At 42.5% G+C, this 17,370-nt stretch overlaps 1 protein-coding gene across 2 annotated transcripts in view; it reads left to right on the plus strand.

Moving 5' to 3' along the window:
• The window catches only part of LOC140132387 (uncharacterized), an 84,500-nt gene that overhangs the window by 43,170 nt on the left and 23,960 nt on the right, over positions 1-17,370 (plus strand). For both annotated transcript variants that reach the window (XM_072151098.1, XM_072151097.1), the window contains 5 exons: positions 7,695-7,811; positions 10,343-10,441; positions 12,345-12,545; positions 13,404-13,502; positions 15,677-15,883. In XM_072151098.1, coding sequence (XP_072007199.1) covers positions 7,695-7,811; positions 10,343-10,441; positions 12,345-12,545; positions 13,404-13,502; positions 15,677-15,883 — 723 coding nt within the window. The remainder of the gene's footprint in view (positions 1-7,694; positions 7,812-10,342; positions 10,442-12,344; positions 12,546-13,403; positions 13,503-15,676; positions 15,884-17,370) is intronic.

The following is a 17,370-nucleotide window of genomic DNA, read 5'->3' on the forward strand; positions in this document are numbered from 1 at the left end:
ATCTATCTATCTATCTCCTATCTATCTATCTATCTATCTACCTCATATCTATCTATCTATCTATCTATCTCCTATCTATCTCCTATCTCCTATCTATCTATCTATCTATCTATATATCTTCTATCTATCTATCTATCTATCTATCTCATATCTATCTCCTATCTATCTATCTCATATCTATCTCCTATCTATCTATCTATCTCATATCTATCTATCTCCTATCTATCTCCTATCTATCTCATATCAATCTCATATCTATCTCATATCTATCTCATATCTACCATTTATCTATCTATCTATCTATCTATCTATCTATCTCCTATCTATCTCCTATCTATCTCCTATCTATCTATCTATCTATCTATCTATCTATCTCCTATCTATCTATCTATCTATCTATCTATCTCCTATCTCCTATCTATCTATCTATCTATCTATCTATCTCCTATCTATCTATCTATCTATCTACCTCATATCTATCTATCTATCTATCTATCTATCTCCTATCTATCTCCTATCTCCTATCTATCTATCTATCTATCTATCTATCTATCTATCTATCTCATATCTATCTCCTATCTATCTATCTCATATCTATCTCCTATCTATCTATCTATCTCATATCTATCTATCTCCTATCTATCTCCTATCTATCTCATATCAATCTCATATCTATCTCATATCTATCTCATATCTACCATTTATCTATCTATCTATCTATCTATCTATCTATCTATCTCCTATCTATCTCCTATCTATCTCCTATCTATCTACCTATCTATCTATCTATCTATCTATCTCCTATCTCCTATCTATCTATCTATCTATCTATCTATCTATCTATCTCCTATCTATCTATCTATCTATCTATCTACCTCATATCTATCTATCTATCTATCTATCTCCTATCTATCTCCTATCTCCTATCTATCTATCTATCTATCTATCTATCTATCTATCTATCTATCTCATATCTATCTCCTATCTATCTATCTCATATCTATCTCCTATCTATCTATCTATCTCATATCTATCTATCTCCTATCTATCTCCTATCTATCTCATATCAATCTCATATCTATCTCATATCTATCTCATATCTACCATTTATTTATCTATCTATCTATCTATCTATCTCCTATCTATCTATCTATCTATCTCATATCTATCTATCTATCTCATCTATCTATCTCATATCTATCTATCTATCTATCTATCTATCTATCTATCTATCTCCTATCTATCTATCTATCTATCTATCTATCTATCTCCTATCTATCTATCTATCTATCTCATATATATCATCTATCTATCTATCTATCTATCTATCTATCTATCTATCTCCTATCTATCTCCTATCTATCTATCTATCTATCTATCTATCTCCTATCTATCTATCTATCTATCTATCTCATATCTATCTATCTATCTCATCTATCTATCTCATATCTATCTATATATCTATCTATCTATCTCCTATCTATCTATCTATCTATCTATCTCCTATCTATCTATCTATCTATCTATCTATCTATCTATCTATCTCATATATATCATCTATCTATCTATCTATCTATCTATCTATCTCCTATCTATCTCCTATCTATCTATCTATCTATCTATCTATCTATCTATCTATCTATCTCCTATCTATCTATCTATCTATCTCATATCTATCTCCTATCTATCTCCTATCTATCTCCTATCTATCTCCTATCTATCTATCTATCTATCTCATATCTATCTTATATCTGTCTATCTATCTATCTATCTATCTCCTATCTATCTATCTATCTCCTATCTATCTCCTATCTATCTATCTATCTCCTATCTATCTATCTATCTATCTATCTATCTATCTATCTAAAATAGGAGAAAGTAGGCAGCACTCCAAAAAAGTCCAATTGATGGTGTTTAAAGGTGAATTCTTTATTCCATAATGCCAGGTATAATAAAGTGCACTTTGTTATACCTGGCATTATGGAATAAAGAATTCACCTTTAAACACCATCAATTGGACTTTTTTGGAGTGCTGCCTACTTTCTCCTACTTTTGTCTGCGAGAGACCTGAGGCCTGGTCTCATTGTGCCTGCACCCACCTGCATCTGAATTGTTTGTGTGCTGCTTACATTCTCTTCAAGTATCTATCTATCTATCTATCTATCTATCTATCTATCTATCTATCTATCTATCATCTATCTGCAACAACCCTGCTGATGCATAGGGTAGGTAGTTGTAGCGAATAGCGCCCTCTCTAAGCTAAGAGCTGCTGTTAGGGAGACTGGCCATCTCTTTAAGAGATCTCTGAAAGTGGAGAACTTAGTAATTGCAGCCGAAAACCACTGGTACGGTAAGGCAAGAGTTAACATGTGAAATCCTTTGTTCTATGCTGATGCTGATAGGCCAGTGCTGCCACCACACTATGGGAGTATAAAAACCCCTTGTGGGCGGGAGTACGGGGTTCCTTGTTCAGTCCTTAGCCGGACTTGTGCAGGAAGAGAACATGGTCTGAGGGTTTAGTCAGAAGCAAGTCCAGTGTGCAGCTCCTGCAAAGCTGCCAGCCAGACACACTACCAGGAAGCAGAGGTGTCTCAGACCAGCTGACTGACACCTTGGGCAGTCAGGAGACTAAGCCCCAGAGCAGAGGTCCACTGTCCGGACTCAGTTCCATCTACCAACCAAGCCTAAAGCTATTACCAGGCTGTGTCCCTTCCTGTGGACCAGCTATCTCCTTTCCAGCTTTCTAGCCTGCTGAACCTACTGCTGATGTTACCTGCTGTTCTAGTTCCATGAGTTGATTTGCACAACGTTCCTCCGGGGGATCTGCTGCTTCACCATCACGGTCTCCCCATCCTCCATCACCCAGGGATCTCTATATACACCTCAGGGGTTGCCCCAGGGAGAAACCATTGCATCAGCTTCTCCCTCCATATTCTTGCACACACCACCTGCTGGAGCTGCCAGGCTGTAGGACAGTCCTCCGGTCCCCATACCAAGCACCGTGACCACAGCGCGCCCTAGGCCGCAACCGCCAGCCACTCCGGTATTCTGGGCCCTGGCTGCCTCCAGGCCCCAATGAAACGCCCCAGTGGGGGATGTTGCATATCTATACATCTGCCTCTAATGTATTAAACTGAATCCATATTTATGTGATGAATATTCATTAATATTAAAGATATTTGAGCTTTTTTAATTGATGGAATTTATTTGAACAAAAATGTGACTTTGTGGTCGGTCGTGTTCTGAGCGCTACTGTTATGGGCTCTGTTTGCCCGCAGCTCTCACATCACAGGCAGATTCAATATAAATGTGAAGTGTAATGATAATATTTACGTGGCCGGTTTACACTGTAGAGGCAGATTGTTGACTCCTTAAAAGATTTGTGGCCGCACATCAGGGATCGGCTGCCGGGGGCCGGAGCAGTAGAAGGGTCCGGGCCTCATACACATCGATGTTTATGCTGAGGCCCAGTTATATAAACTGTGCCCAGGACTTGTCTCCTGCACCGTCCCCCGGTCCAGACTGTGATAATAGAAGAAAACTGCATGAGGAGGGGGGATGTCATGTATAGAGACTAGCAGAATAAATAATACTGCAAGGGGCACGAACAAGAATTACACCACTACTACATCATCAGGAGCCATGAAAGAACTACCCCCACATACAAGGATATATGACTACTATAATACTGCCCCCACATACAAGGATATAACTACTATAATACTGGCCCCACATACAAGGATATAACTACTATAATACTGCCCCCTATGTACAAGAATATAGCTACTATAATACTGCCCCCTATGTACAAGAATATAACTACTGTAATACTGTCCCCTATGTACAAGAATATAACTACTATAATACTGCCCCCTATGTACAGGAATATAACTACTCTAATACTGCCCCCTATGTACAAGAATATAACTACTATAATACTGCCCCCTATGTACAGGAATATAACTACTATAATACTGCCCCCTATGTACAAGAATATAACTACTATAATACTGCCCCTTATGTACAGGAATATAACTACTATAATACTGACCCCTATGTACAAGAATATAACTACTATAATACTGCCCCCTATGTACAGGGATATAACTACTATAATACTGCCCCTTATGTACAGGAATATAACTACTATAATACTGACCCCTATGTACAGGAATATAACTACTATAATACTGCCCCCTATGTACAGGAATATAACTACTATAATACTGCCCCCTATGTACAGGAATATAACTACTATAATACTGCCCCCTATGTACAAGAATATAACTACTATAATACTGCCCCCTATGTACAAGAATATAACTGCTATAATACTGCCCCTATGTACAAGACTATAACTACTATAATACTGCCCCCTATGTACAGGAATATAACTACTATAATACTGCCCCCTATGTATAAGAATACAACTACTATAATACTGCCCCCCATGTACAAGAATATAACTACTATAAAACTGCCCCTTATGTACAGGAATATAACTACTATAATACTGCTCCCTATGTACAGGAATATAACTACTATAATACTGCCCCCTATGTACAAGAATATAACTATTATAATACTGCCCCTATGTACAAGAATATAACTACTATAATACTTCCCCCTATGTACAAGAATATAACTAGTATAATACTGCCCCCTATGTACAAGAATATAACTACTATAATACTTCCCCCTATGTACAAGAATATAACTACTATAATACTGCCCCCTACGTACAAGAATATAACTACTATAATACTGCCCCCTATGTACAAGAATATAACTACTATAATACTGCCCACTATGTACAGGAATATAACTACTATAATACTGCCCCCTATGTACAATAATATAACTACTATAATACTGCCCTTTATGTACAAGAATATAACTACTATAATACTGCCCCTATGTACAAGAATATAACTACTATAATACTGCCCCCTATGTACAAGAATATAACTACTATAATACTGCTCCCTATGTACAAGAATATAACTACTATAATACTGCCCCCTATGTACAAGAATATAACTACTATAATACTGCCCCCTATGTACAAGAATATAACTACTATAATACTGCCCCCTATGTACAAGAATATAACTACTATAATACTGCCCCCTATGTACAGGATATAACTACTGTAATACTGCACCCTATGTACAGGAATATAGCTACAATAATACTGCCCCCTATGTACAGGAATATAACTACTATAATACTGCCCCCTATGTACAGGAATATAACTACTATAATACTGCCCCCTATGTACAAGAATATAACTACTATAATACTGCCCCCTATGTACAAGAATATAACTACTATAATACTGCCCCCTATGTACAAGAATATAACTACTATAATACTGCCCCCTATGTACAAGAATATAACTACTATAATACTGCCCCCTATGTACAAGAATATAACTAATATAATACTGCCCCCTATGTACAAGAATATAACTACTATAATACTGCCCCCTATGTACAAGAATATAACTACTATAATACTGCCCCCTATGTACAAGAATATAACTACTACAATACTGCCCCCTATGTACAATAATATAACTACTATAATACTGCCCTTTATGTACAAGAATATAACTACTATAATACTGCCCCTATGTACAAGAATATAACTACTATAATACTGCCCCCTATGTACAAGAATATAACTACTATAATACTGCTCCCTATGTACAAGAATATAACTACTATAATACTGCCCCCTATGTACAAGAATATAACTACTATAATACTGCCCCCTATGTACAAGAATATAACTACTATAATACTGCCCCCTATGTACAAGAATATAACTACTATAATACTGCCCCCTATGTACAGGATATAACTACTGTAATACTGCACCCTATGTACAGGAATATAGCTACAATAATACTGCCCCCTATGTACAGGAATATAACTACTATAATACTGCCCCCTATGTACAGGAATATAACTACTATAATACTGCCCCCTATGTACAAGAATATAACTACTATAATACTGCCCCCTATGTACAAGAATATAACTACTATAATACTGCCCCCTATGTACAAGAATATAACTACTATAATACTGCCCCCTATGTACAAGAATATAACTACTATAATACTGCCCCCTATGTACAAGAATATAACTAATATAATACTGCCCCCTATGTACAAGAATATAACTACTATAATACTGCCCCCTATGTACAAGAATATAACTACTATAATACTGCCCCCTATGTACAAGAATATAACTACTACAATACTGCCTCCTATGTACAAGAATATAACTACTATAATACTTCCCCCTATGTACAGGAATATAACTACTATAATACTGCCCCCTATGTACAAGAATATAACTACTATAATACTTCCCCCTATGTACAGGAATATAACTACTATAATACTGCCCCCTATGTACAGGAATATAACTACTATAATACTTCCCCCTATGTACAGGAATATAACTACTATAATACTGCCCCCTATGTACAGGAATATTACTACTATAATACTGCCCCCTATATACAGGAATATAACTACTATAATACTGCCCCCTATGTACAGGAATATAACTACTATAATACTGCCCCCTATGTACAGGCATATAACTACTATAATACTGCCCTCTATGTACAAGAATATAACTACGATAATACTGTCCCCTATGTACAGGAATATAACTACTATAATACTGCCCCCTATGTACAGGAATATAACTACTATAATACTGCCCCCTATGTACAGGAATATAACTACTATAATACTGCCCCCTATGTACAAGAATATAACTACTATAATACTGCCCCCTATGTACAGGAATATAACTACTATAATACTGCCCCCTATGTACAGGAATATAACTACTATAATACTGCCCCCTATGTACAGGAATATAACTACTATAATACTGCACCCTATGTACAGGAATATAACTACTATAATACTGCCCCCTATGTACAGGAATATAACTACTATAATACTGCCCCCTATGTACAAGAATATAACTACTATAATACTGCCCCCCTATGTACAAGAATATAACTACTATAATACTGCCCCCTATGTACAGGAATATAACTACTATAATACTGCCCCCTATGTACAAGAATATAACTACTATAATACTGCCCCCTATGTACAAGAATATAACTACTATAATACTGCCCCCTATGTACAAGAATATAACTACTATAATACTGCCCCTATGTACAAGAATATAACTACTATAATACTGCCCCTATGTACAAGAATATAACTACTATAATACTGCCCCTATGTACAAGAATATAACTGCTATAATACTGCCCCTATGTACAAGAATATAACTACTATAATACTGCTCCCTATGTACAAGAATATGCAGTAGTATTATACATCACATACTGGGGGCCTGGAGGGTCGGATTATTGCAGCGTCTTCTCTGCTGAAGCTTCCATAAGAATCTGGATTTCCCCTCCTCCTGTCAGTGTTACTGGTGACCTGGTGGCGCTGGTACCAGTGACGCTGTGTGTTGTAGGTTGCTCTGTAGGTTGGCATTATGTGATACATCGGTGGGTTCTCTGTATTATACTGTAGATAGCGCTGGGATAGGTGGATGCTCTCTAGTAGACACATTGCACGTCTCTGCTCTGTATACTTGGCTCTGGTTGTATTAGATGTATATTGTGTTTTATCTCTTCAGTCCGGGGAGACGCCGCTGCATTACTGTGCGAGGATGGGGAATGAAGACGTCTTACAGGAGATGATCAAACACATAGGATCCGGCCGCGTGCAGCTTACAATGAACAGACAAGCCAAGGTGACCGCGGACTACTAAGTCCTGACTACTAACTTCTTACTACTAACCTCTGACTATTAACTACTGACTACTAACCCCTGACTACTAACTACTGACTACTAACCTCTTATTACCTACTCCTGATTATTGGTTACTGATTCTTGACTGATAACCCCTCACTACTAACTCCTGACTACCAACTGCTAACCTCTGACTACTAACCTCTGACTACTAACCTCTGACTACTAACCTCTGACTACTAACCTCTGACTACTAACCTCTGACTACTAACTCCTGACTACTAACCTCTGACTACTAACCTCTGACTACTAACCTCTGACTGATAACCCCTCACTACTAACTCCGGACTACCAACTGCTAACCTCTGACTACTAACCTCTGACTACTAACCTCTGACTACTAACCTCTGACTACTAACCTCTGACTACTAACTCCTGACTACTAACCTCTGACTACTAACCTCTGACTACTAACCCCTGACTACTAACCCCTGACTACTAACTCCTCACTACTAAGCTCTGACTACTAAGCTCTGACTACTAAGCTCTGACTACTAACCTCTGACTACTAACCTCTGACTACTAACCTCTGACTACTAACCCCTGACTACTAACTCCTGACTACTAACTCCTGACTACTAACCTCTGACTACTAACCTCTGACTACTAACTCCTGACTACTAACTCCTGACTACTAACCTCTGACTACTAACCTCTGACTACTAACCTCTGACTACTAACCTCTGACTACTAACCTCTGACTACTAACTCCTGACTACTAACCTCTGACTACTAACCTCTGACTACTAACCTCTGACGGATAACCCCTCACTACTAACTCCTGACTACCAACTGCTAACCTCTGACTACTAACCTCTGACTACTAACTCCTGACTACTAACCTCTGACTACTAACTCCTCACTACTAACTCCTGACTACTAACCCCTGACTACTAACCTCTGACTACTAACTCCTCACTACTAACTCCTGACTACTAACCTCTGACTACTAACCTCTGACTACTAACCTCTGACTACTAACCTCTGACTACTAACCCCTCACTACTAACTCCTGACTACTAACCCCTGACTACTAACCTCTGACTACTAACCTCTGACTACTAACTCCTGACTACTAACCTCTGACTACTAACCTCTGACTACTAACCTCTGACTACTAACCTCTGACTACTAACTCCTGACTACTAACCTCTGACTACTAACCTCTGACTACTAACTCCTGACTACTAAGCTCTGACTACTAAGCTCTGACTACTAACCTCTGACTACTAAGCTCTGACTACTAACTCCTGACTACTAACCTCTGACTACTAACTCCTGACTACTAACCTCTGACTACTAACTCCTGACTACTAACCTCTGACTACTAACCTCTGACTACCAACCTCTGACTACTAACTCCTGACTACTAACCTCTGACTATTAAATGCTAACCTCTTATTACTTACTCCTGATTATTGGCTACTGATTCCTGACTACTAACCATTGGCTACTAACTACTGACTAATGACTGCTAACCTCTGGCTACCTAACTACTAACCTATGACTACTGACTGCTCACTTCTTATTACCAACTCCTGACTATTGGCTACTGACCTCTGACAACCAACTAATGACTTGTAAATCATGACTACTGACTACTAATTTCTGACTACTAACCACTGACTACCAACCCCTGACTACTAACCACTGACTACTAACCCCTGACTACTTACTACTAACCCCTGACTACTAACCACTGACTACCAACCCCTGACTACTGACTACTAACCCCTGACTACTAACCACTGACTACTAACCCCTGACTACTTACTACTAACCCCTGACTACTAACCACTGACTACCAACCCCTGACTACTGACTACTAACCCCTGACTACTAACCACTGACTACTAACCCCTGACTACTTACTACTAACCCCTGACTACTAACCACTGACTACCAACCCCTGACTACTGACTACTGATAGAAAACATAGATCTCTCCCCCACTGGATTTGTAGAATTTAAAGGGATCCTGTTTATCCACCTTTCCCAAAGACAATTTATAACCTTTTACTCCCTTGAACTGCTGTGTGTAAATTTACCATAACTAGTCCTCCGGGCCTCTGGCCACTACTCGTCCTCCCTGCTATAAACTACGGTGCATTTGCTCCTCTCAGATTTCGGAATCGCACGCACTGGTTCCGAGATAATGGACTGGTGAAGATTTACAGAACCTGATACAATGTATTATTCACACTGTAGGAATAAAGTCACTATTGAAGCGTTTTTGGGAGAAGCCCCCGATAACGGGTGATGTTTTGGCTGCTGATCCTTCTATGTAAAACACGGGGAAGGATAAGGTCAGGGCAGGGGTCAGCGCTGGGTATAGTCCCGCAGGTCCCAGTTTCATCCATGATTCTTCTTCTTATGGAACATGTTAGGAATAATAAACAGTCATCTCCTCCTGATCTCAGCACCTTGCGAGGTGGAGAACAATAAGCCCTGAATGTTCCCGGTTTTCTTGTAGAACGGATGGTCGCCATTGCTGGTGGCTGCAGAGAAAGGTCACACGGGCATCGTGAAGGTCCTGCTGCAGAACCAGGCCAGGGTGGACGTATTCGATGAGGTAAGAGGCACCAGGATCGTGGAAAAGCCCTCTGGAAGTTTTAGCTCTCTGGTTCACAATGACATTTTTCACTCTCAGACTTGGGTGATATGTATCATTTTCATTGCTTTATCTGTCCTCAAAACACAAGATCTGTTTCAAAGGGAACCTGTCAGCAGCTGTGACCATACATATTGCAGCCAGTGTTATGTATTGTCCCTGGAGAGATGTGTAATCAGACCTTTGTGTATCTTATGAGTAGCAGCAGGACTGTGATATATAGATTTTTATTACAGGATTGTACATTCTTCATGTACCTACAAGGGTGCCCTCACACTGCTGTGCTATGTGCTCTCTGCAGCCAGTGTTATGTACTGTCCCTGGAGAGATGTGTAATCAGACCTCACACTGCTGTGCTCTGTGCTCTCTGCCGCCAGTGTTATGTATTGTCCCTGGAGAGATGTGTAATCAGACCTCACACTGCTGTGCTCTGTGCTCTCTGCAGCCAGTGCTGTGTATTGTCCCTGGAGAGATATGTAATCAGACCTCACACTGCTGTGCTCTGTGCTCTCTGCAGCCTGTGTTATGTATTGTCCCTGGAGAGATGTGTAATCAGACCTTTGTGTATCTTATGAGTAGCAGCAGGACTGTGATATATAGATTTTTATTACAGGATTGTACATTCTTCATGTACCTACAAGGGTGCCCTCACACTGCTGTGCTATGTGCTCTCTGCAGCCAGTGTTATGTACTGTCCCTGGAGAGATGTGTAATCAGACCTCACACTGCTGTGCTCTGTGCTCTCTGCCGCCAGTGTTATGTATTGTCCCTGGAGAGATGTGTAATCAGACCTCACACTGCTGTGCTCTGTGCTCTCTGCAGCCAGTGCTGTGTATTGTCCCTGGAGAGATATGTAATCAGACCTCACACTGCTGTGCTCTGTGCTCTCTGCAGCCTGTGTTATGTATTGTCCCTGGAGAGATGTGTAATCAGACCTCACACTGCTGTGCTCTGTGCTCTCTGCAGCCAGTGTTATGTATTGTCCCTGGAGAGATGTGTAATCAGACCTCACACTGCTGTGCTCTGTGCTCTCTGCAGCCTGTGTTATGTATTGTCCCTGGAGAGATGTGTAATCAGACCTCACACTGCTGTGCTCTGTGCACCCTGCAGCCAGTGTTATGTATAGTCTCTGGAGAGATGTGTAATCAGACCTCACACTGCTGTGCTCTGTGCTCTCTGCAGCCAGTGTTATGTATAGTCTCTGGAGAGATGTGTAATCATACCTCACACTGCTGTGCTCTGTGCTCTCTGCAGCCAGTGTTCAGTATTGTCCCTGGAGAGATGTGTAATCAGACCTCACACTGCTGTGCTCTGTGCTCTCTGCAGCCAGTGTTATGTATTGTCCCTGGAGAGATGTGTAATCAGACCTCACACTGCTGTGCTCTGTGCTCTCTGCAGCCTGTGTTATGTATTGTCCCTGGAGAGATGTGTAATCAGACCTCACACTGCTGTGCTCTGTGCTCTCTGCAGCCAGTGTTATGTATTGTCCCTGGGAAGATGTGTAATCAGACCTCACACTGCTGTGCTCTGTGCTCTCTGCAGCCAGTGTTATGTATTGTCCCTGGGAAGATGTGTAATCAGACCTCACACTGCTGTGCTCTGTGCTCTCTGCAGCCAGTGTTATGTATTGTCCCTGGGAAGATGTGTAATCAGACCTCACACTGCTGTGCTCTGTGCTCTCTGCAGCCAGTGTTATGTATTGTCCCTGGGAAGATGTGTAATCAGACCTCACACTGCTGTGCTCACAAATAATCAATTTAAATACTAATAAAGTATAAACAATTCACAATAACAAATAATTATAATACTAAATATTTTTAATAACAATTTTATATTGCTAATAATAAATATCCGCCCCCTGCAGCACGGTAAGGCCGCCTTGCACCTCGCCTGTGAGAACGGCCATGACCAGATCACCGATGTCCTCCTCTGGCACAAAGCCTTTGTGAACGCAAAAACCAAGCTGGGCCTGACCCCCCTGCACCTGTGCGCCCAAAATGGCTTCAACCACCTGGTGAAGTTACTGGTGGAGACCCATCTGGCCAGCATCGACATCATGTCCCTGGTAAGTGCCGTCCTACGTGTATGACCGGTCAGTAGCAGTGGCCTATAATTATGGCCAGAAGAAGAACATGTGAGGAGAACATCTGCAGATGTTATCCAGGGGACATTCGATTCCAGGTCCTCAATGATGCAGGACAACAGCGCTGGCCACCATATTTATACATCCCAAGGTCTAAGCCCTGATACAACTAGGAGGACTGTTCCTCAAGTTCCACTTCTTGTAAGGAAGCTCCAGGATTGATCTGGAGAACCTTGAGCCCATCAAAGGTCAAGATTTTGAGGGCATTTCTCTCCATCAATACCGAGCCTATGCATGCTGGGCCATATCGAACCGTGGTAGCTACCAAGTCAACCCTCAACTTTTAAGTAGCCCCATGATACAGTTTGGGATCTTTAGCAAATCAGTTAAACCAATTATTATGGAGATTTCTTATTCCTCATCAGTGCAGAGCAGGGAACTGCTTCATTGGAATTACTAGAAGGGGAAGATATGGTCTTTGTCTCCACACACCAGAAAAGACAGTCCCCATGAAAACAGAGGATGTCTCCCGACCTGCACCTGGCCAACCAGTTCCCTGCCCTGCACTGATGAGGAGCAAAAGGACTGAAACAACTGCCTGCGAATGGGAGTCAATGTCCAATAACTTCATATTTCCAAAGATTTGGTAAGAATAAATACAAAAACAAATATCCTCATATTTGAGGCTGATGCTGGAGATGCAGGGCCGGTCCGCCCTGTGTGTCCTCTGCCTCTCAATAGAAATACGTGACATTTAACGTGAAAAAGGAACATCATATTGCGTTAATAAAATGTAAATATTTATCCAATATCAGTAATTTATTCCCTTTGTTGCTACAGACCAAGCGGACCCCCCTGCACCTGGCCGCCCTCAATGGTCAACTGGACGTGTGCAACAGTCTCCTGAGTATGAATGCCGACGTCTATGCAGCAGATATTGTAAGAGCCTACAGGGGGTGGGGGGGGGGGGTGGAGGGGGCTGATACCTAGAACCACCATTGATCAGAAATATTAGGGTGTCCCTAGGGGTAAATGTTGGACTCCCCATACAGGGTCTTTATACATGTTTTTCTGATGCCTCTTTCCATGGACAAAGATTTTTATTTATCTGCTCTGTTACTAGAGATGCAGTCATGGAGACGGAGGAGCTCAAGCATACAATCACACTACCCCGCCTCCTCCCGGCCGCTGACACTCCTAACTCCGTCCCCCTCTATTGCAACGTCTTACTCCTCTTTTCTTTATGCGTGATCATTGCAACGGCTCTGGGTGTCCCCGACTTACATAACAGATGCACCGCGCATGCGCCATTACAGCGCACACTAGTGATGGGAATTCCGGCTCTTCTTAGTGAGCCAGCTCATTAGGCTCCGCTCACTGAGAAGAGCCGGCTCTTCTGGCTCTTGAACAGCTCCCTATTAAATATATAATCGGGAGCCGATTAACCCGATTTTATCAGGCTAAAGGGGGCGTGGTGAGCCATTTAGGGGCGGGGTTTAGTGATCCGATGCACACCGTAATGGTGCGTGTACGGTGTGCCTGTGAACTAGGTGCCAGCTCTGTACAACCCTGGACAACTTCACAGGTGCACCCCGCATGCGCCATTACAGTGTGTAAAGTTGGAGCGCTCATCACACCTTGATGAGTTTCCATGGTGCAAACTGTAATGACGCATGTGCGTTGTGCCCGTGGGCTAGGTGCCAGCTCTGTGCAACCCTGACCAACTTCACAGGTGTACAGCACATGCACCATTACAGTGTATATACTGGGTTGCACACTGTTCACAGATGCAAAAAACTGGCACATAGCTCAGAGGCACATGTGCCATGAAAGTGCGAATCGTGGGAACACTCATCACAACATGGATCACATTAGGCCAGCTAGAATAACTCATACTGTAATGGCCCATGCACAATGCACCTGTGAAGTTGGCTGGGGATGCGACAAGCTGGCACCTAGCTCATAGGCTCACTGCACATGCGCGATACCTCAGAGCAGAGGAGGATGGCGTCACTGGTGGTTTAGAGCAGTTAGGAGGGCGGTCAGTGTGACTCTGTTCTGTAGCTCCATGACTGTTTATTTAGTAACGGAGGGGAAAGATAAAAGTCTTCTTTAAAGATGACTTTTATCCATAATACATCACTTTGTGGGTGAGTTGTACACTTTGCCTCAGGCAGCAGACAGGTGGTAGGTCCACTTTTGGGTGGAGGGGATCCCTTTAAGAGCCTGTAGGGCATAACATAGAGTGGAAGCTGAGTTATTTTCCAAGACAAAGACTCCAGTATGGAGCTCGGATTCCTCTCCGGCCTGTGGGACCAGGAATCCTCCTGTGGCAGCAGAAGCTGCGGTGTGGTCCGGCGGATAGAAGGACACATTTGTGTTTCTCGTGTTGGGTGACGCATGAGGGCTCCACAATATTTACTCCCTGACATCACAGGCGGCTCTTCTATCACAAGTGTCGCATCAGACATGAAAGCCGAAGCGGCGGTCACGCTAAGTATCTCTTCCTGGATTAGCTGCTCTGCAGGAGATCAGACGGCCGCAGGACACTTCCCTTTGGGCTACTCCTTTCCTCCCAGTAATTATCCGGCGCTGATGACACCCGAGCTGTGACCTTGTCAGGAATGTGCAGAGAATTTCCTCAACCTTCTTCATTAGGCAGAGTATGCCAAGGACACAGACCTGGCACGGTCCCTGGAGACCACCCAAGCCCCCAAGTAGTAGAACTTTGGCCAAAAATGTAATTAAAAATTGGAGTCTATTGGTACATGTGGAGTTCTTAGTGAATTTGAGACTTGTTAAAAGTCTGAAAAAGTCTCCAAAAGTCTCAATCAGTTCCAAACTTATTCCTACATAAGGTCAGGGGAAGCTGCAGATTGGCGCCAAAATTTGCACTTTCACATCCAGATTTAGGTGATAACTCAGGGACCACCCCTGAAAACTAGACAATGGAGGACTTTGAAGGGAGGTCACAAATTAGAACAAGCACCATGAAAAGTCTCTAAAATTAAGGAAAAAGGCAAAGCAAAGGTTTGTTACATGTTCCCAATGGAGTGTAATAGCCACAAGATAATCATCAGTAACAATTGCCTTATCATTCTGCTTTATCCCAGCACGGACAGACCCCTCTACATCTCGCTGCTGAAAATGACCATTCAGAGGTAGTGAAGCTGTTCCTGAAGCATCGGCCTGAGCTGGTGACATCAGCCAATATGGACGGCTCAACCTGCGCTCATATAGCAGCTGCCAAGGGAAGCACCGCAGTCATCAAAGAGCTGCTAAAATCTAATATGAGCAGCGTTACCACAGCAAGGAACAAGGTACAATACACACATCCTGGGACAGTATGGGGCAGATTTACTTACCCGGTCCATTCAAGATCCAGCAGCGCATTCTCTGCGGAGGATTCGGGTCCAGCCGGGATTCACTAAGGCAGTTCCTCCGACGTCCACCAGGTGTCGCTGCTGCCCTGAAGTTCTTTCGGAGTGCACTAAAGTTCACCTTCCTCCGCTTGGTGCAGGTAAGTGACCCTTTTTTTTTTAATGCGGCGGTTTTCCCGAATCCGTCGTTTTTTTACGGCCACGCCCCCGATTTCCGTCGCATGCATGCCGGCGCCGATGTGCCACAATCCGATTGCGTGCGCCAAAATCCCAGGGCAATTCAGGGAAAATCGGCGCAAATCGGAAATATTTGGATAACCCGTCGGAAAACGTGATTCGGACCCCCTATATGTACACAGTAACTGCAACAGCAGCAGAATAGTGAGTGCAGCTCTGGAGTATAATACAGGATGTAACTCAGGATCAGTACAGGATAAGTAATGTCATGTATGTACACAGTGACTGCACCAGCAGCAGAATAGTGAGTGCAGCTCTGGAGTATAATACAGGATGTAACTCAGGATCAGTACAGGATAAGTAATGTCATGTATGTACACAGTGACTGCAGCGGCAGCAGAATAGTGAGTGCAGCTCTGGGGTATAATACAGGATGTAACTCAGGATCAGTACAGGATAAGTAATGTCATGTATGTACACAGTGACTGCAACAGCAGCAGAATAGTGAGTGCAGCTCTGGAGTATAATACAGGATGTAACTCAGGATCAGTACAGGATAAGTAATGTCATGTATGTACACAGTGACTGCACCAGCAGCAGAATAGGGAGTGCAGCTCTGGGGTATAATATAGGATGTAACTCAGGGTCAGTACAGGATAAGTAATGTCATGTATGTACACAGTGACTGCACCAGCAGAATAGTGAGTGCAGCTCTGGAGTATAATACAAGATGTAACTCAGGATCAGTACAGGATAAGTAATGTCATGTATGTACACAGTGACTGCACCAGCAGCAGAATAGTGAGTGCAGCTCTGGAGTATAATACAGGATGTGCAACATCCCCCACCGGGGCCTAGCCTTTTCTCGGGGCCTGGAGTCAGCCGGGGCCCGCAGTACCTGAGTGGCTGGCGGTGGCGGCCTAAGCACGCTATGGTCACGGTGCTTGGTATGGGGAACCGGAGGGCTGTCCTACAGCCTGGCAGGTCTCCAGCAGGGTGGTGTTGGCAAGAAATGATGAGGGAGAGGCTGCTATAGCGGATCTCCCTGGGGCAACCCTTTGGTGTCTAGAGTATGAGTCTCTGTGTGGTGGACAGGGTGCCAGTGATTGTGACAGCCAGAGTAGCAGGGACCAGACGGAGGCAGAGGTTGAACAAAAACAACATACAGTTCTTTATTGGAACCGACAGGAACTTCATCAACGTGCCTTTAACAGAATGGTGGAGTGCTGAGATGCTTTTGGAGGGAGCCT

Source organism: Engystomops pustulosus, chromosome 5, assembly GCF_040894005.1.
Source record: "Engystomops pustulosus chromosome 5, aEngPut4.maternal, whole genome shotgun sequence".
NCBI lineage: Eukaryota > Metazoa > Chordata > Amphibia > Anura > Leptodactylidae > Engystomops > Engystomops pustulosus.